The 21,051-nt window shown below is 44.3% G+C and overlaps 3 protein-coding genes across 3 annotated transcripts; all 3 read left to right on the top strand.

Annotated features, from left to right (window-relative positions):
- Window positions 1-10,246: 10,246 nt before the first annotated feature.
- On the top strand, window positions 10,247-12,504 carry LOC127758228 (50S ribosomal protein HLP, mitochondrial-like). The gene is made up of 4 exons (XM_052283854.1): window positions 10,247-10,405; window positions 10,670-10,735; window positions 11,203-11,306; window positions 11,822-12,504. Exons 2-4 carry the CDS (start codon window positions 10,702-10,704, stop codon window positions 12,194-12,196), a joined length of 513 nt encoding a protein of 170 aa, XP_052139814.1. The 5' UTR covers window positions 10,247-10,405; window positions 10,670-10,701; the 3' UTR covers window positions 12,197-12,504.
- A 115-nt stretch (window positions 12,505-12,619) lies between these two features.
- LOC127758226 (glycine-rich protein DOT1-like) lies at window positions 12,620-14,229 on the top strand. Its single transcript, XM_052283853.1, has one exon. It carries the CDS (start codon window positions 13,047-13,049, stop codon window positions 13,674-13,676), a length of 630 nt encoding a protein of 209 aa, XP_052139813.1. The 5' UTR covers window positions 12,620-13,046; the 3' UTR covers window positions 13,677-14,229.
- Window positions 14,230-15,610: 1,381 nt separating this feature from the next.
- LOC127757462 (kinesin-like protein KIN-14R) lies at window positions 15,611-20,941 on the top strand. The gene is made up of 15 exons (XM_052282967.1): window positions 15,611-15,907; window positions 16,012-16,128; window positions 16,237-16,550; window positions 16,783-16,978; window positions 17,225-17,301; window positions 17,407-17,506; window positions 17,611-17,718; window positions 17,798-17,974; window positions 18,062-18,347; window positions 18,415-18,576; window positions 18,675-18,890; window positions 18,984-19,021; window positions 19,107-19,270; window positions 19,368-19,493; window positions 19,679-20,941. Exons 1-15 carry the CDS (start codon window positions 15,844-15,846, stop codon window positions 20,480-20,482), a joined length of 2,949 nt encoding a protein of 982 aa, XP_052138927.1. The 5' UTR covers window positions 15,611-15,843; the 3' UTR covers window positions 20,483-20,941.
- The last annotated feature ends 110 nt before the right edge of the window (window positions 20,942-21,051 follow it).

The raw sequence follows: 21,051 nt of genomic DNA, 5'->3' as shown, positions 1-21,051 counted from the left end.
GGAAGTAATGATTTTTCAGTCCATTCAACCATTGTGTTCGCCGGTGGGTACATAGCTAGACATGATCTTTCCTAATCAAGTAAACTTGTAGGGACCTGGTTGACAGGTTTTTTTTTTTCTCGAAAATTTAACCGTCAGCTAGCATCAAAGTAATTTCACCTTAAGAACTCTGCTAATCAACCTAAAATCTTTACATCCCTGGACAAAGTGAGTACTCCTACTATATATGAAGCTCATTTCAGTGATGTACTGACGTGCGCCTGCTGAATTCTCTGCTAGCTCCCACAGTATATATTTCAAACTTAAGCAACACACTTAATTAAGTACAGTATATATAGGCGAATTGACCGATCTTTTTCTAGAGCTTTAATCCTCTCTTCTCCGTACGCACCGTACGGGATGCAGTGTACTTGTCTATATTTGCTTTGGAAATTAAGACCCGACTAAGACGTATACGGAGTATGTGCTAGCTACTAGTAGCTGCTTCATCGGATTAATTGTTCAGGGCCTGTCGTGGCAAAATTTTTCACCCTGTCACATCGAATATTTGAATAAGTATTAAATATAAATAAAAAATAACTAATTACATATATTGCGTGTAAATTGCGAGACGAATGTTTTAAACCTAATTACTCCATGATTTAACAATGTGGTGCTAGAGTAAATATTTGCTAATGATGGATTAATTAGACTTAATAAATTCGTCTCGCAGTTTACATGCGGAATCTGTAATTTGTTTCGTTATTAGACTATGTTTAATACTTCAAATATGTATCCATATATCTGATGTGACATGCCAAAACTTTACTCCCATAGATCTAAACACCCCCTCAATCTTCATCAGAGCTAGCATGCATGTTGAGTTGCCAGCTGCAAATGCAATTGTATTATTTATCAAGTGGTCAATTGGTCATTCAAACAAAAAATGCTTTCAGATTAGGGAAGCTACTCCCTCCATCCCATAATATAAAAAAATTTTAGGTGAATGTGACGCATCCTAGTATAATGAATTTTAATAAACTTGTACTAGGATGTGTCATACATCCATCTAAAATCTCTTATATTATGGGACAGATGGAGTAGAATGCTAGCTACTCCCTTCAGGAAAAAGAGTATATACGAAGTTACAGTGTTGCTATAGTTTAAGATGGAGGGAATAGATAAAATGATGTTTATTAGTTACATATATGCACATCGATATAATGGGTAAAATTAATGTGATTACAACACTTGTACTAAAAATCTCGATCAACTGTACTTGCATTTGACCAGCTTAATTAATTTGCTATGCGTGTTCTTCAGCCTTTTCATTCTCATGATCTGGACAAGGACTGAACTGGGATCGATCGATGCAAAAATATACAATGTTTTATCGATGAATCGTTTCATCGATCTGGTGTACTTTCCTGCGAATCGAAGCATACTGATTTGGGAATGTGGTTGATCCCCAATTGGTGCATGCTCATCTCGATCAAAAAAAAAAGGGGGGCAAACAAACTGAACTGAATTAGCTTTTAATTGGACGATTGGTCCTTACATTCGTGCTTGCATTCATGAGCCTAAAGCTGAATTAGCTTTTGTGGAGTTGAAGAGTTGTAGCATGCGCGTCCTCTCGATCGACAATAACATAATATACTCCATCGCTAGTAACATGCATATGGGTGCTAGCTTTATTATATAGTATCAGCATTTGATTTATCGGTGCTTGCAAAAGCCTACGTAAAAGATAGCACACCTGCATCCCTGTATAATCCATGCATGCACTGATATGATATGCAGGTCCTGGTGGAAAAATAGCTTATGGGGCTGGAGTCGAAGGAGCTTTTATAGACAGAAATCAGTGCAGAAATCATTTTTCTAGGCGGCGTATAATCCGTTTACACGGGTGATTCCTGACCTGCCTCTAGCCGATGGCCTGCACAAATCAAGTATTTTTACGGGCGCACAAAAAAGAACCGTACGTGAAAATACATTTACAAATGCAAATATCTTTAAGTTTCCGTTGCAAGAAAAATACATTTTTCACGGGCTATTTTTTAAAACAACTGCTCGTGAAAGCATTTTTCGCATGTGATTTGGTTAGGAAATCCTCCTGCCATATAGAACGAGATAGCGACCTTCGGGAGCAGCAAGTGCCCATTGTAAGTTGCGAGCTTGTCCTGAGGCCATCCGGCCGAGGGCACGCCTGCCTGGACGTCACGAAACCCGTCAAAAAAAAGTTAAGAGCATGTCAAATCATTGGTGTTTTACTGCCCTCTTTCTTATTTGAAATAGAAAGAAAGGGATATAATTAACGCAATGGTGGATATAGTGGCGGGATATTATGGCTTGGGTAGCCAAATACTCCCCATCCTAAAATGCAAGGCAATATTACTTTCAAAAATCAAATTTTGGATTAATATTTATATACTAACAATGAGTAAAATATGCATGCGCATAATTATGCGTACACTCATTGATATTATCACCTTGATATTAAGTGCTTGTTTAGATTGATACTAATTTGTGTGCTAGCTTCAATAGTATCAAAAGGATGTTTACCATAAACCCTAAACCCTTTGGTTTGCTACTAAAATTTTTGCCCAAATGAGTTCAAATTCTATACTACTCCTATCGTTAGAAAAAAATAAGTATTTCTAGATTGTCTAGCAATTACTAATGTTATGCAAAATATTTCTTTTCAGTTAATTCATTTGTCAAATTTTGAATTTTGAATTGTTAAGATTCTCTTTCCAAGCATCTGATTGGTTGTGAAAATATTAAAATGATGGTAACTCATGGGAATCGATGCAAGAATGCTAATATTATGCTACAAAATTTAAATATTAAAAATCCTTATAATTTAGAACATATGGAGTACCGGATTGGCACTACCAAAAATCAATTCAATTGGGCAAAAGTTGGCTCCAAATTAACTAAACAAGCCCTAAACTTGTGCTCTAGGGGTTCATGATTGGTCACAAATAATGTCTCTAATCAAGCAAGTCATGATAGAGAGGGCACTATGTTCAAAGTAGAAATGATCATAGGATCAAAGCATGCATATATATATATATATATATATATATATATATTAGCAACAGAGATGATTTTTTTTAAAAAAAACAATTAACATCAGAAGCAGAAAAGTTCAACGGATCTTGTTGATGAAATTGGTGTGAAGCCCCTTACAATGTCCTCCATTATAGAGGTGGTGTATCAAAGGTGGACAGACAAATTAAACAAAGGTTTGGAACGTTGCAACAGATAAATGGCCAGTGTAGCGCATTAGGCCAATTTGGGGAAAAAAAATTGGACACTGCTGTGCAGGTAACACTGGCAATGGCCATGGAAGCATGACGGTCACTGAATGTGGCCATGTTGCAAGGCGAAGCAAAGATCAATGGAAGCAACTCAGATGGTTCAAATGGATACAAGTATATTTGTGCCAAGACAGAGCAACATTCTTAAGTTTAATGTTAAGTTCCGAGGTGAGCAAATTGTAGAACTGCTTCAAGCCTGTAATGATGTTTTTTTATTCCCTTCTAACTTTGGTCCACAAACCCTAACCTTATGATTATAGTACTAAATTCATCCTTAGGACCACCACCACTAACTTCCATTTCTACGCAACAAATTAAATTCACCAAAACAAGAAATACATACAGTTGACATGCTGCAGCCTGCAGCTCGCTAATGCCATTCCTTGGACTGGTGGTGGCCATTACATAGACCAGAGCAATATGAAAATTCTCAAACAAAAGAAATGGTGGCCATTCTGCAATATGAAAGGGGATTATGAATATACTGAATCACAATTTCAACCAACTTATCAGTGTATAAAACGCTGATGATTTTTACAGCACTCCCATACAGATTTCAACCAAATTTGTGCTGAACTTGTATATTATTTCATATAGATTTGCACTGAGCCACCTAGTCTTTCACAGGCTTTGCTCAGAGCTGACTCGAGCTGCAGCTGTAGCTGGCTAAGCTCATCCATTGTGACCACCAATGGCAGGTCTTCTCTAGTTGCCTCCTCAAGCTTAACATATGCTAGTTTAACAGTTCAGATACCTGATCATCATGAAGAGTTGTTTGCTCACTCACACAAAATCACACCGTTTCAATTCAGTTTTTGAAATTGCTCTGAAATCTGTAAATGAAAGAAGGCTTTGTTAATTGTAACCTGTAAGCAGGAGCCAGGAGCAAACAAACAGACATGGACATAACATCAAGATTGAAAACTAAACATGGTAGAAACGTGAAAGGCATGTGTAAACCATTTCTTTTTCAGATGCTTTGAGAAAGTACTAATATAGCAAGACCATGACTCATTGATTCAGTATCTACTTGACTACTTACTCCCTCTGTTTCATAATGTAAGACTTTATAGTATTGCCCACATACATATAGATGTTAATGAATCTAGATATTAACATCTATATGTATGTGGGCAATGCTATAAAGTCTTACATTGTGAAACGGAGGAAGTAATTAGTATTGACTCACCTTGGCTCTTCCTCTGCTAGCTACTGCTGCTCGCCTCCTGATGCCCTGATGCCCCAATGGCGGAAGTCCTGATCTGCTAGTTGCTTGGCAATCGGCACCACTGCACTAGCGATATTGTCGCCCAGTGCCCTTGCTTAGGTGCTCGCTGATGTGCCGCCACCGTCTGCCTCTGCCGGCTCACACTCGGCATCTGATGCGCGGCTCCACGCCCACGGCCCACCTCCGCTTACTACTCGTTGTCGCCGCAGGTCTATTGCCGCTGTTCGTTGCAGAAGCCTGCAACATGGCTGGGTCGTTGTTGCCACTTGCCAAGACGCCCCAATGCCTCAATCCCCCAAGGCTCCAACCCTAATCTATGGAGTGATTGAGAGAGAAGTGGACTGGATGAGAAAGAAGTGATCTGAGAAGCGGGTGGGAGCGCGACGGCGTGCAGCGGGCCGGTGGTGATGCAGAGGGCGTGTGTCGGAACCCGGAATTAACAACTTGGATCCGACTAAGATAATGTATCAATCCCTGGATCAGTAAATATTGATACATACAATATAACTGGTTATTCATCGTATACGTTAAAGTTTTACAATACTAAGGGTTTTACAATAATAGGTACTCACCTAACTAATTAATTAATAATTAATACACAGCGGAAGTTTCTATACATTCTGACTAGGGAGGTATAACCTTTAGGGATTCTCTAAATTATCGGGGTCATCGTAGTAATAGTCATAAGGGTCCTCCTCTTGACCCAGATCTGAAAAAGGGGTTATAACAGCAAGGATGAGTATTCACAATACTCAGCAAATTATCATGGAAATATGTTATGCATTGACATATAGTAGGGTTCTTTGCAAAAAGCAGTAATAAACAATCTGGGAGAGTTATAGCAAGAATTTATAAACATATAGACTTTAGATTTCTAACCAGGGTACCATATGAGTCCTGGTACTCAACTCCATGAGTACGGCTATTCGAATAGTTTCAAGGATATTCTACTGCAGCAGATGTACGCTTTACCCGCAGTCCACGACTTGCTGATAATCATCGGCTTTAGTCATGGCCTAGTATTAAGTCATTAACAATTGTGGCACCTGTTCCATGAACTTATATCCTCATATGCCCTGAACGTATTGTTAACAGCAGCAAGAGGAGTTATGGCGTTCCCGAGGTATTTAAGGGGAACTGATCGTATGACACCACGTCATCTCGATCAGGGTTTAGAAATATACCATATAATTTATACTCGAGTATCACAAACAATTTACCTGTACATGGTAATGGTTAAAGTTGCCCTTCACGGCTATAGTTGCCTCCTGCACGAGGACTTAAAAATAAGAACCACTATACAAAGGTGCCATATTGCTAATTAACATAATAACTAGGTCTGTCCCCATTCTAGAAACTGCGGTCGTACCCGTTCGTTCGACATAAGTACCTGGTAATAACTATATCGATCGAGACAGTACTAGCCACCCGGAAATCAACCAAATCTTACGTACTGTCCCAATCTAAGTATAAGGTATTTTAACCAGATTGTAAGCAAAGTAAGCAATACTAAATTATCTGGGTTTCTATGGTTGATTTATGCATATAAAATAGAATATTGAATAGAAGGCTATAAATAAATAATTTGTAGAATATAGGCTTAAATGATCAAAGGTATATGGTAACTTGCCTTGCTCGATGTCCTGAGATTGATTGATATTATCTATTGAGTCAGAAGAACCCTCAAGACCTAGGGTTAGACATATAAAATTCAAATTCAAAAAGTAATTCAAATGAAATCCAAAATAAGAAAAATAGGGAAAATAAAATAAAATAGAAAAAATAACAAAAAGGGGCTCAAAAGATAGAGAATGATTTTAGAAGAATATTGGTCCAAGTTTCACTGGAATTGGATCTATATTTTAAAAGATATGGGCTTCTAAAGTTTGAAAATCAATTAAATGTGAAATGTTACTATGTGCGGGTCCCACCTGTCAGTCTCTCTCTCTCTCTCTCTCTTCTCTTCTTCTACCTCCAGCCGTTCCCCAAAGGCGGCCGGCGGCGCTAGGGTTGGTGATTGCGGCGGCGATGGAGGGGGAAAGGGGTTGCGGCCGAGGAGGGGAGGGAGCTAGGGTTCTCCGGCGACGGTGAGCAGCGGCGGACAGGTTAATTTGTTGTGTGGATGGCCTAGCGGCTAGGGCGGCGGTGACATGGTTAGGCCATGAAGGCGATTGGGATGATATGAGTTAGACAAGGCTAGGGGAGGGCTCCTAGAGCATCTACGAGGTACCTAGATGGATTCCGGCAGCTTGCCAACCTTTGGCAAGGCGCGGAGGGTAGTTGCCAACGAGCGCCTCCATAGGCGGCGGCCGAGCTCACGTCGGCAGCCCAGAGGGTGGCATGATAGTGCAAAGGGATTGCTAAAATGGAATCTAGGGAGTATGTAGATGGTTGAAACGGAAGAACTCACCGAGATCGGTTGAAACGACGGATTGCGGCCGGAAAAACTTCGCGGCAGTGAAGAACAAAGCAACGCGGGAGCGGCGGTGCTCGGCTTGGTGTGGCGAGGTAAAACTTGGCGCAGGGCTTCGGTTAGGACTTATGCTAGAACATGATAGGATATAGGTGTTCTAAGGGATATTTAGGGCGGAGGATGAATGGAGGGGTGTGGAGTCGATCACGCACAAGGTGTTCAACCGACGGGCGATGGTGGTTGATGGAATGGATTGGTGAAGCAGAGCTTCGGGGTTATGGGGCTATGGTTGTTGATGATCGATGATGGGCAAGGAAGGAATTGGGGTCCTATTTATAGGGCTAGAAGAAGTGGATGAGCTCGGGCACCGTCATCGCCCTGGATGAGCTCGAACTTTAGATATGGCTGGGGTGGAAAGGGCTGTGAGAGGGCGGCCAAGATCAATTTGAGTGGCGGGAGGCCACGTTTGAATACTTACTGGAGAAGGATTGGCTTGACCGCGAGTAGGAACGGCTGGCGACGTGTTGGCGCCAATCCGGGCGCGACGCGCGGCGGCGGCGAGGGTGGAAACGGCCGACTCGGGGGTGAATGGTTTGAATTGTGAGAGGGGAAACCACCGTCTAACTTTAATCCAACCGTGCGGCAAGAATTGGCGTGATTCACCCCGGGTAGAAGCGAAATCGCACTCGGCGGCGGCTTGGACGGGAGCGCACGGCGTCGAGCGGCGATTCCTTGCGGCGGTCTTCATCCCGGCTTTGTTGTCGCCGTGATTGGTGCGGCGGCGGTGGTCTGAGGGCATCAAACGGCTAGCGGCGTGCCAAGGCGATCGGGCACGCGCGATCGATCTCGAGACCGACGCGCGGCGGCACGGCGCGCGGCTAAGTCGGATGTCCGAGCGGTGCGCGTGAAGGGGAGGAAGAAGCAAAGAAAGCCACGGTTTTGAGTGGGGTGTGGTCCCCTAAGATCAATTCAAGACTTTGCACAAGATTGGGTGGTGGTTGGGCTGCTCTAGTTGGGCTGGGCATTTCATCGAGCACCTAATGTGCAAAGAACAGTGAATTTCAGAAATTTTGATTATTTTCCTAGAGAAGATTGAATTTAAACTATGAATTTTAGAAGGGTTTCACTAGGGTTTGAAGTAAAGCAAATCCTCACTAAAGTTAGGGTAAACTAAGGAAATAATCTATAGTTTGAAATTTGAGAGAATTTGCTCAAATTCACTAAGGTTTGGAATAAAGGGGATATTTAGGGTAAATTAGTAGGGTTCTAAGGAAGTAACACTTGAACCAATTAGAAATCAAATAAATATTTAAAACACACAAGATTAATTAAAAGCTAGCATGATGCAGTCAAATTTTAGTTTAGAATTTGAGGATGTTACAGCGTGGCGATGAGGGGATGGGGACGCTGAGGAGACAGGAAGCGTAGTGGATGACGGCGGCGAGCAGGAGGACGGGGCGTTGTCGTGGGTGGCGACGTCGGTGCTGCCCACCTGGATCGGGTGGTACTTCCCTGCGTAGAACACCGCGCTCGCAACGCCGTCGCCGCCTCCCCCGCCACTCATCTCGCCGCCAGTGGCGCTTCCCTCCTACACGACTCGCTGGCTGGGACTGAGCAGGAGGCGCCGCTGGTGGCACCGGCGGGGAGGGGCGTCGGTGCCGCCCGGTGGCTGTTTGGAGCGAGAGGGAAGGGGCGGAGCAGGATTTGACGACGTGGGCGGGGATTTTGCGATGGGGAAGAGGCGGATTTGGCGACGATTTCTTTGGAGAAGTGCTAATTGGAGGGTTAATGGGCCGGTGCTAATTGCAATTACGACTCGTTGCTTTTTATTTAGTCCGGACTAGGGGCCTGTTCACTTTGCTGCCATTTTTAACCTTACCAAATTTTAATAAAGTTGCTAAAAAAATGGCTACATTTCGTTTGCTACCAAATTTTGGTAATTACTAGCAAAGGTGCCCGTACGTTGCAACGGGAAGTGTACAGAAAAAAAATTGAGAAAAAATTACATTATGTAATTAATTAAAATATTTGGTATTTTTAAGTAGGTAGGTGTACAATTAAATCAATTTACAAGTAAAGCAAGTGTGCAAAATAAAATGACATGGTTAAATTTAATTTTATTAAATTCTCCATTATTAGTTACGCTCTTTGGAATTTTATTGGAATTATCATAGCTTAAATTGCTAATTTTTAATAATACAAACATCATTTAACAATTATTTAATTGGAAAAAATAAAATCAAAATCCTCCTTTCTATGTTTGGGCCGAATATAGCAAAGTTTATATCCCCTCCCTTTTGTCTATTCTATATGTCTGGCCTGTTTTCTTTCTCCATTGAAGTCCATTTTGCGTCCTCCATTCGGTGGCCCAATAGGCCGGCGGCCCGACGCGGGAGCTGCTGGAGCCGTCCGATCGAATGGATGCTTCAGATTAATCTTAACCTAAATAAATATACCTAAACCCTAACCCTAACCATTCACTCCCCCGGCCCCACGCGCCCCCCACCCCGAGCGAAGACGGCGGCGGCGCCCCCCCCCCCCCCCCCGATCGACGACGGCGGCGCGGCGCCCCCCCTCCCCACCTCGAGCGGCGACAGGCGGCGGCGTGGAGCAGCGGCCGGCCTCCTCTCTCTCGCCATGGGGCCCCGGGAGGGCTCGACCGTGGCGAGCGGCGGCGCCTCCCTTCCGGCGGGAGGGGAGGCGGCGGACAGGGTCGCCGGTGCCCTTTCCTCCGCCGGATCCAGCGGGAGGGGAGGCGCCGGCGGCTCGCCGGCGTCCCAGCGGCAGCGGCGCCCCTCCTCTCCGCCGGATCCAGCGGGAGGGGAGGCGGCGGCGGCGCCCCTCCCCTACACCGGATCTAGTGGGAGGGGAGCTGGTAGCGACCTGTGATGGCAGCGGCGGTTCGGCGGCGGCGGCGGCTGTTCGACAGCGACCTCCCCTTCGATCTATTTTTTTTTTGATATATTTGTGTGAATATGCTTCCTCCGATTTTAATTGTGTGATTGAATTCCGATTGGGAATTTTTTTGGGGTGGGGGTGATTGAATTTCGATTGGGATTCTAGGGGGAGGTGATGGACAAAAAATTGGTGTACAGATGAAGTGACGACCGGAAAAATACGAATATTTATATTAGTTATAGATATAAAAAATTCTACCAAAATTTTGACAAATTACTAAAATATTATGGTAACTATGCTAAAATTTTAGTATTAGTTGAAAAATGACATCAAAGTGAAAGGCCCTAGATGCACTGCACCGAGTGGCAAATTTACCAAATACTTCCCCGTGGCGGCGTAAAAGAAGGAAAATCTCCCATCTCTGTCTCCTCCGCTCCGCTCCTTGCGCCGCCAAGACGAGTCGCGGCTGAACATAACAGGGGAGGGGCGGCGATCTCCCTCTCCATCTCCATCTCCATCTCCATCTGGCGAGCAGAGCAGGGGAGGGGAGGGGATCCTCACCTGGTCAGCCTCTTTCTGATTCATCTCTCTCCCATCGGGACTGGAATTTGCTTGCGTTCGTTCGTTAGTCCTAGCTTCTCTTCTAGATCTGGAAGAAGCTCTTCTTTTAATTTCATAGCCTTAACCTTAATACAAGTAACAGTTTGTTTGTTCCCCGAAATATTTGGGGGTTCAATTGAACCCTCATGTCCCAAGTTGGATCCGCCCCTGCTTGCAGAGGTTTATTGCTGTGACTTTGAGGGCTTATGAACCATATTCTCCTTGCAGGAAAGTGTGGGTAAAGCGCAGGGCAACAAGAAATGGCAGCATTCCTGAGGTCAAAATGTTCGTCAGGTATTGAGATTTGAGAATGCCTCAACGTTTATATGATTGTACGGATAGGTTTGCAAATGCCTACTAGACACATTTGGCTTGTGCAAAGTTAGGATATATGTTCTACTCCATAAACAAACCATGGACAAAGTTATGGCTTCTAACGATAGCTGTTGGTTGGACCTAAACCAGTTTAGATTGGCTTTTAGCCTAAATTAACCAATTGTTGATTACTTTTGGGATTTGATCTAGTGTGAAATGATGATTAATTCATAGCATTCAAACACGTGCACAATTAAAATTGTTGATTCTGTGCGACTGATGGCCTTTAACCATAATAAAACAGTATCTTATACCTTACAAGTGCTCTTACCTCTAGTTAGATTTTTTTGCCTCTGCCTGATGGCTTAATATTTTTAGCTTATGGTGCTGTGGTATGATGCTGATCTAATTTGCATATTGCTCATGGTTGTTCTTCATCTTTTTAGTTGGACGTACCTTGATGGGAGGCCTTGGGAACAATCTATTTGGAGCCGTTAACTCATCTGTTGAAACGGTGTCAAGACCATCTCATTGTGATCCTATCTTTCAGGTATGACTTCTTCTATCTAGCAGAAACATCTTGACATCACTTCTTATAGCAACTTGAAAAGTCTAAAATTAATTAATGGATAAACGTCTTGTTCTTTTCACTAGAGAACCCATGGCACAGTAGACAAGCATATATTTATTCCACTATGATGTGGTTTTGTTGATATGATTGAATACCTTTTATTATTTTTTTTACGATCGACATCAGGGATTTGCTCAGTTGTCAAACTAGATTGTTTGGCAGATTGGACTCCATCTTAGTATCTTATACGTTTCTTTTTTGTCGTACTCTTTTAGCCAATCTTTAGGAGGAATTTTTATTGTTCTTGTCTCAAAACAGCAGGGACTCCATGTCTTGGTATTTTAAAATAAATTTTATGTGCCCTGCTATTCGTGCGATGATAATAGGATTGTTGCTGGGTGCCGGCATATGTAGTTCTTTGAAGTTAGTTATCTCATCATGGATGTTTTCCATGTGGAATAAAACTTTAACTCGTGTTCTCATTCTGGTTTCAGCAAATCAGAACATTCATCCAGATGAGAACAAACCTAAAGGTGGTAGACAACTCTGGTGCCAAGCGCGTTATGTGCATCCAGTCCTTGAGGGGGAAGAAAGGAGCGAGGCTCGGGGACACTATAATTGGATCTGTCAAGGAAGCACAGCCTCGTGGTAAGGTGAAGAAAGGAGACGTGGTCTATGGAGTGGTTGTCCGTGCTGCTATGAAGCGAGGACGCAACGATGGCAGCGAGATCCAGTTTGATGACAACGCGATTGTCCTTGTGAACAACAAAGGCGAGCTGATTGGCACTCGTGTATTTGGTCCTGTTCCCCACGAACTCAGGAAAAAGAAGCATCTCAAGATCCTAGCGTTAGCGGAACACATAGTTTGAGATGTTTACATACCTGGCAACCTACCTGTTAGTTCTGCAGAATGAAATGAGCATGGTGCTGTCTCAAGAGTATTCCACCGTTGTTTTGATCAGTTCTGTTTGCAATAATGTACCCTCAAAAGATTAAATGAGCTGATGCCCTGTAGTCAGTCCTAGACAAATCAGATTCTGTACTACTATTTAACCTCTGTAGTATTGCATTCCATTCAGATGGAAACGCATACATTGCTTATGTTCTCTTGTTAAACCTGAAACTGCAACTGAACTCTTGTGCTTTCTGATCTCAAAGTGTTTCGGTTCATGTGTTACATTGTGTGATCATGCCATCCTATTCCTAGTTTCCTACCATTATCCTGCTGGGACATGCAGAAGTTATAAAGCTTCATCTACCCACATATTTCTCTTTGCGTCTGATTTCACCTTAATCTCCCAATCAAATATGAGTATTTTACTCTGTACATCAACTGCGGATGATCAGATATCTGTTTGTCCTTGATCTTGGTCTTGGAAGAAGCATGCAGAGTTTGAAGGAATGTGTTGAGTTTGTAATTTGTTGTTGCCAAATTTGTCATGGTCAGAGTCATTACCTCTCCTATAATTAAGCTGCACCTATGGAGATAAACATGGCACACTGGTAACAAATGCTCACCTTGTTTCTCTCCTCATCTCTCAGACTCAAACTGCATCCTGACCAGAAAAAAGAAGAAAAAAAAAAAACAAGAAGCAATGCAGTCCATGGAGATGGCCATTGCATGAGAGTATGAGATCATCTTGTTCTTGTTCTTGTTCTTGTTGTTGCAGCATCACACGCAAGAAGTGAGGCGTCGCCATTGCATGGATCTTGGCGACGATGGAGCCATACGCGCCGTTCTCATCGCCGCCGCTGCGGGGGGCAGTGGCGGCGGCGGGGCGGCGGTCGAGGCCGGCGAGCCGGAGCAGCAGCATCGGCGGCTGGAGCGGTAGTGGGAGCGGCGGCGCCAGCGCCGAGTACATCAGCCTCCGCGACGTGCTGGTGGAGGGCGGCGGCGGCGGAGGAGGAGGAGGAGGAGGAGGCGGAGGCGGAGGAGGAGGAGGCGGCGGCGGCGGAGGTGGAGGTGGAGGAGGAGGGAGCTGGCGCGAGTACTCGAGCCACGACATCCACGAGTTCGACGCGTCCAACATCGGGATCAGGAACCACCTGCTGAAGCACGCCGCGTCGGCGTACCTGCAGTCCGCCGTCGTCGTGCCGCCGCGGGAGCAGGGGTGCCTCGCCCGCCTGTGGCGCCACGTCGTCCGGCTGCGCGCCGCCCGCGGCGGCGGCGGCGGCGGCGTTGGCGTTGGCGGCGGCGACGGGGGAGCGCGGGGGCGCGGCCGCGGCCGCGTGCTCCTGCGGGCGTGCTCGTGGCAGGGCTGCGTCGACGACCCCGCCGAGCTCTGCGCCTCGTTCGTCGCGCGCTCGGCGCGGCGCATCGCCGCCTTCCTTGCCGGCATCTGGGCCTAGACTAGCCTCGCCGCGCCGCGCCGCCGCTCGCCGCGCGCGCGCCCACGGATTCTTCTCGTGATCTCGTCTTTTGCTGCTACTATTACTGCAGAAGAATAGCACGTAACTACACTACATTATTAGGAGAGGCAGACACAAAAAATATATATTATATTACATTTCTTCCAAAAAAAAAAGCTGATTACTGATTTACTACTTGATTTTTTTTTGTTTTTTTACTTTGTTAGAGAAATTTGGCAAGTAATTAAGATCAGTGGATGTAATTTTGCTATTAATCTATAATTATGTAATCTCTACGTAAAGCTTCTACTTTTGTAGTAAAGTAAGAAATGAAGATATTTTTTTGGCACATCTCAATATATTAGTATGGTGAGATAAATTGGTCGGTTCAGTTTGCTATAATGCCAAAATATACTAGGTAATGTCAAAACCTAGTTAAGTTCTGGACTTTAGCAATGTATGTGTATTGTTTGTATATTTTGACTGCACAAGTGTCAATAATTTGGTACCACGTACATAAGTGTATACTAGAAACAATAAGGCCCATTTTGGGTTAGCGTCGAAATGTCCCTATCACTCTCTACCTTTCGCGTTAAAAAAAATGTCCCTATCAATATTTTAGTAGTTTAAATAGTGCATGTGGTTTGAAGCCAAATTATTAATTAGCATTACCAATGTCCAATGTGATGCTTTTTATATTCTACTTAAAGCTTAGTCCTAAATTGGAATGGAACCAAATACTACCAAAATATTGTATTGATATTAATCAAAGTTTTGATACAACTCTACCAATGAATTAGAAAGGTTTTCTTATATTACTCAAAGCTTTTTTGTTCAAGATTTTGACGCTACCAACATTTTGGTAGCGTATAGAACCAAACAATCCCTTAAGTCCATAACTTATCTGTCGAGTATAGTTTGTGAAATATCTTTGTGAGGATTCTTGGCTAAGGCTTTTTTTTTTCTTTTTAGAAATATATTTAGTCTCACACTAATGAGTAATGAACAATTGAACATAGCTTTGCCAAGATTTGTCGCAGATGATGTAAGACATTGATATTGTTAACCTTTTCTAAAATTAAATCCATAAAAAGAAAATTGCAAATTTCCTACTCATTTGAATAGTTATTGCAAGATTACCACTAGAAAATTATAAAAATACCAGAATGGTCATTCGAGTAGCATTCCTGCAAAATTGATCAAAACAATGGTGAATTTGCAAATGCCCTCCCCCCTCCAGAAAAAAAAAAAACTAAACCACTAGTGATTTTTTTTTTTTTTGCACCATTGAGAGATTGCAAGTGTAACCTTGATGTCAGGGGAGTAGTACAGTTTACAAGCCCCTTGACCCTACCCTACCCTACCCATCTTTAAGAAGGTTCAGCTAGACCAACCTAGCTCTACATTAGACGATCGAACAAACCGCCATTGTGATTTGATTTCAAAGTTCAAACAGAAAAGGCCATTGACGATCAATGAAATCATGACATCCATCCATCACCTTACTACAGTATCGCACAAACGATACGAGACAAATTTCCGTTTTATTTTCCTCTTAAATTATCCTCAGGGCGACGCATCTGGGCCGTCCATCCAAACCCCCCAATCTAAGAGCAAGTTTAATACTATATCCAACAGCTCCAATTCATCTATAACTAATCTAATAGTGCATTCATACAATAGTTACATACTACACTATTAATACCTGGTCTCACTTGTCATACACACACTGCGTCTTGCAATCTGTGCTACAGCTGGCTATAAATCTATAGCACGCTGCTTTTTTCTCTTCTCATTTATCTTCTTAAAATATATTTGCAGCTAGCTTATAGCCTGATATTGGAACTGCTCTAATGTAAACCCTAATTTAATCATCATCATCATCAACGAACAAAACGCACGCACGCATTTCGAATTCGAAAAGAGAAAAAAAAATCCCCCCGCAGTTGCAACGGTCGGCTCCCCCCTCCATTTTCCCCCATCGCCCTCCTCCGATTCCTCGCCATCGCCGCCATCCTCACCGCCTCCACGCATCTCTCCATCCCTCTCGACGCGGGATCGATCGATCGCCTTCTGGGGCTTGGCGCGGCTCGGATTCGAAGTGGGGGTTTGGCGCGGCGGAGGAGATTGGGCGTGGATTTGATTTCATTTCGGGGCGCGGTGGTCGATGGAGATGGAGGAGGAAGGGAGCGGGAGGGGAGGGGATCGCGCCGCCGCTCATGGCCGGATAGGTGACACGGCTTCGCTTGGTGCTTCGTGCGTGCGTGCGGGTGTGGGTGTTTTGGGTTGGGTTTGGTTTGGTTTCTGACATGGTCTCGATTCGATTTGCTTGCAGGCGGCGACTCGCCGGTGATGGTGTCGTCGGCGTCGGTCAGGAAGACGGTGAAGATGTCCGAGACCTGCGACTTCATCCCCTACGTCGACGACGACGACGACGGCGGCAACAGCGAAGGTTCGCGCGCGCCGCGCCATTTCTAGATCTCGAATTCTCGATCCATCGCGCTGGATTTTTTTGAATTTGTCTGAATTTTTTGTCGTTGGACTGCGCGGTGACCACCAGAGGAGAATTCCGCCTCGTCGGGGGTCCTCCCGTGCGACGGGATGCAGCACGACACGCCCGACTACATCAGGAGGGGCGCCGCGGCCGCCAGGCACAGGATCGCGCCGCTCGAGCTCTTCTCGGACCCCTCGCCGCCGCAGGGCCCGCCTTCTCCTTCTCCGGCCAACGGCGGTGCCGCCCTGGAAGCCACCTCCAACGATGGCGTGGCCGCGCCGCAGGTTCATCCTCCCGAAGGCACAGGTGGTGGAGAGCAGGAGACCACCACCTTGGGTTCACAAAGCGTGCATGAAACACTGCACATTGAGGAAAATGAGGTGATGCTTCGAAAAATTTGTACTCCCTCTATCCCAAAATATAAGAATTTTTAGAACAGTGCAAATTCAAACATTTTTAATTTTGACTATTAATAGAAAAACAATTGATCAATCATGTAAAATTGATGTTACCATATTCTTATATTTTGGGACGGAGGGAGTACTAAGAAACAAGGAGGTGCTAGTTACTGCTGTTCTTGGTGCCTAATGGAAGGTGATGTATTTGTTGCAGGGAAAATGCAGCTGCTGTGGACAGCTCAAGCAGGAATACTCTCTGCTTTTGAGGGAGAAGGAAGAGTGCAGGAGAGTTTTGGAGGACTTGATGAGGGAGAACGAGCTCAAGAGCAGGGAATGCCACGAGGCTCAGGCGTCCCTGCACGAGCTGAGGATGGAGCTGATGCGAAAGTCAATGCATGTTGGCTCCTTGGGTAAGAACTCAAAATCTGTGTGGCTAATCTACTCCTGCTTTCCAATGGTAGTAGGCGTAGCGGAAAATTAAGTTCCGCTGTGCTGTGATCGGGGAAATGAATAGTTGGATGTAAAAATGTCAGCTCAAATAGGAATTCGCTTTTTGTGTAACCAGTAGTTGTGCAGTAGCTGTTTGAGTATGTCATAAAAAAATGTCAGCATGCTTGCTGAGTGGCTGAATGCAAGCTTTCTTTTTCATCATGCAGCATTTGCAGTGGAGGGGCAAGTGAAAGAGAAGAGTCGTTGGTGTCAGTTGCTGAACGATTTGAGTGAGAAATTTAAGGTAACTGGTTTCATATTCAAAGTTTGTTTACTACTCATGTACAAATAGCACAATTGTCTGGGAAGTCAAAGCAGCATATTTTATTTTATTTTCAAAAAACAACAGGCGTTGAAGGCAGAGCACCAGATTTTACTACAAGAATCGCTTGAATGCAAAAAATTTGTGGCAGATGCTACACAAATGACTACGACAATCCAACAACATGGTATAAGTGTGGCATTTCAACTAGTTGTACACCCTATAGTTTGTTGCGTGTATATGTTTCTCCACTTCCTAGAGTTGGCAACACTAATATCTTAAATGGAACAGTGAACCAATATGCAAGTTTGGAATGTGAGTTTAAGGATCTCAAAGAGAGGTTCACTGAGGAGACAAAAGAAAGAAAAGATCTTTACAACAAGCTTATAGAGGTCAAAGGTTGGTTTGATTAATTGCTACTGCAACAGATGGTGATAATAATAGATTTACAAATTACTATGTCTTGTGATTTGATCAGGAAACATAAGAGTTTTTTGCCGGTGCCGGCCATTAAATGGTGAAGAAATTGAAGAAGGGGCTTCGATGGCAGTTGATTTTGAATCTGCAAAAGACGGTGAACTAATTGTCAGAGGGCATGTATCTTCAAAAAAGGTTTTCAAATTTGATTCTGTTTTCAGCCCTGAAGAAGATCAAGGTAAATCCCTTCATAACTAGTACAGTTTATCAACCTGTATCCTTGCTCAAGTTTTTAACGATGTAATGTTCTCCGGTTTCTCTACAGAAAAGGTGTTTGAGAAAACTGCGCCTTTTGCAACTTCAGTGCTGGATGGGTACAATGTTTGCATATTTGCTTATGGACAAACGGGCACTGGTAAAACATTTACAATGGAAGGAATTGAAGGTGCTCGAGGGGTTAACTACAGAACTCTAGAGGAACTCTTTCGAATTACTAAAGAAAGACAAGGCCTTTTTCAGTATGAGATTACTGTCAGCGTTTTGGAGGTGTACAATGAACAAATTCATGATTTGCTGCTGACAGGGACTCAGCCTGGTGCAACAGCCAAAAGGTATGTTTCTTGTGAATTCTAATCAGCAACATGCAAGAACCAATTTATCATGGCACTTACTTCACAGGCTAGAAGTAAGGCAAGTTGCAGAAGGAGTTCATCATGTACCAGGACTGGTTGAAGCACGCGTTACTAATATGAATGAGGCCTGGGAGGTCCTCCAAACTGGAAGCAAAGCTAGGGTTGTCGGTTCAACGAATGCTAATGAGCATAGCAGCCGGTCACACTGGTCAGTCCCTTAAATTCGTACTTTTCTTTGACACATTTTTCATCCATTTATGCTGAAGTTGTAATTATTAAATCCTAACCTCCTTAATTCTGTATCAGTATGCATTGTGTAATGGTCAAAGGAGAAAACTTGATGAATGGGGAACAAACAAAAAGTAAATTGTGGTTAATTGACCTTGCCGGGAGTGAGCGAGTGGCAAAGACAGATGCTCAAGGAGAACGGCTGAAAGAAGCTCAAAATATTAACAAGTCCCTTTCTGCACTTGGAGATGTCATATCTGCTCTTGCAACCAAGAGCCAGCATATACCGTTCAGGTTGTGAATTACTGTCCTTTAAGTCTAATTTTTCATTAGTACTGTCTTATGAGCCCAGTGCCCACTGACATATTTATTGTCCCAAATTGACAGGAACTCAAAGCTAACGCACTTGCTGCAGGACTCACTAAGTATGTACTGTAGAACTTTTTCCTTGAGTGGTAGGATTTACATCTATCCTTTATATTTTGGTAATAATGTTTGCAAACAAAACAGGTGGAGACTCCAAGACTTTGATGTTTGTTCAGATCAGTCCAAATGAGAACGATGTGGGTGAAACTCTTTGCTCGCTAAACTTTGCAAGCAGAGTGCGGGGAATAGAGCTTGGACAAGCAAGAAAACAAGTTGATATTGGTGAACTGTCAAGATATAAGCTGATGGTACAGTAGTATTATGTCAATATATATACTTTTAGTAAGATCTTAGATTCCATCTTTTTTTTTTTTAAATCTGAATTCATACTGCTCGTTTTGCTAGGCTGGGAGAGCCAAACAGGACAGTAAGAATAAAGATGCTCAGATTAAGAGCATGGAAGAAACAATCCAATCGCTTGAAGCAAATAACAAGGCCAAAGACCTACTCACTATGAATCTCCAAGAGAAGGTACTTCAAGCATCTTTTATCTTCGGCTGCTTAATTGGTTCCTCCAGCGCCTTTGCAATATAAACACCTTAATCAGTTAATCACCAATTCACAATAACTTTCTAATAAAGATGTTGTCTTCATACTTTCATGAATGAAGAATTCTCATGCTTACAGTTATTTACTTACTTTCCCATTATATCCAGATCAAAGAGCTGGAAGCACAGCTGCTGGTTGAAAGGAAGATAGCGAGGCAGCACGTCGACAACAAGATCGCCCAAGATCACCTGCATCAGCAGCAGCAAGGCATGAAGCCAGAAAACTCGCCGTACCCGACGAGAAGCCCCATGGCAGAGAGGAACCTCAACTCCACAGCAGAGAAGCCAGCAACGTTGCTTAAAGACCTCGGAATCGCGAGGCAGATGTTCTCCGACAGCAACACGGACACCTACAGCATCAACCACCTGATGTCCATGTCGTCGGAGAAGGAGAACAACCCTGCCGGCGGCGCGCAGCCTACAAAAGCCAGAAGAGTCTCACTCTGCGGCGGAGCTCACCAGCAGCCGGCTGCTCCTCCCCGCCGTGGCTCGCTGATCCCGCTGCCGCGGCGGAACTCACTGATGCTGCCTCTACCATTGCCCAAGCCCGCAACACCCGCGGCGGCGGCGTCGCCGCTGGACATGATCACCGAGCAGTGCTCCTCGCCGCCGGTGATCGCCCCCAACGACAACAGGTGCGGCGGCGGACGGAACAAGAGGATCATCAACAGCATCCTGCGGCGCAGCCTGCAGAAGAAGGTGATCATCAGGCCGCCACTAATGGCAGCTCATCAGTCAGGGAGGAGGGCCGGCGCCGGCGTGGCGGGTACCACCACCCATGGCGGCAGCGGGGTGGTGATGAGGGCGCGGCGTGTGCCGGTGAGCGGCGGCCGGGGAGGAGGGGGGGTGCAGCACAACAGGGAGAAGGAGAGAGGGTGGAACAATGGGACCAGCCTCAGGCAGCTCAACTAGGGTGATAATGGGGCACTTAACTATTTGCCACTTTTAAGATGCGGCAATTAAGGATTCTACCACTCGCTGTCCATAACATGTAGGTCCTCATACGGCTATGACATGTTGACCCAGTGCTAAATCCTTGTAAGAGTGGCAAATAATATGCATCGTCGCTCAGCTCAGACAGGTGAGTGAAGGAGACTTGTAGATTGGGAGTAGTTTTAGGAGGGTTTCAGGTGTTGATACCTCATTAGATTGTGTCATGTCGTGGGTGTGCTTGAGTTCTCGAGTATTGTGAGAGAACTCTTTGCTGCTGTTTCTTTGTGTTCATAGATTGATGATGATTTGGATTGGTTGATCTGGCTGCCAGATCTTAGATTGCTGGAGTGTTTGATCTGGCTGTCAGATTCTATTTACGAAACTGTTTCTTCTCGGATCAGGTTTACAAGTGTTTTCCAGTTCAAGTTTGATCAAATTCTGTAATGATCTCATTTTCTTTCCTTCGCGACAGAGAGGAATTAAGTTCGAGTTTGATCAAGTTCTGTAATGATCTCATTTTCTTTCATTCATGACAAAAAGGAATTAGA

This window comes from Oryza glaberrima, chromosome 12 (assembly GCF_000147395.1).
Source record: "Oryza glaberrima chromosome 12, OglaRS2, whole genome shotgun sequence".
Lineage (NCBI taxonomy): Eukaryota > Viridiplantae > Streptophyta > Magnoliopsida > Poales > Poaceae > Oryza > Oryza glaberrima.
This window is presented reverse-complemented; position numbering and strand designations above follow the sequence as displayed.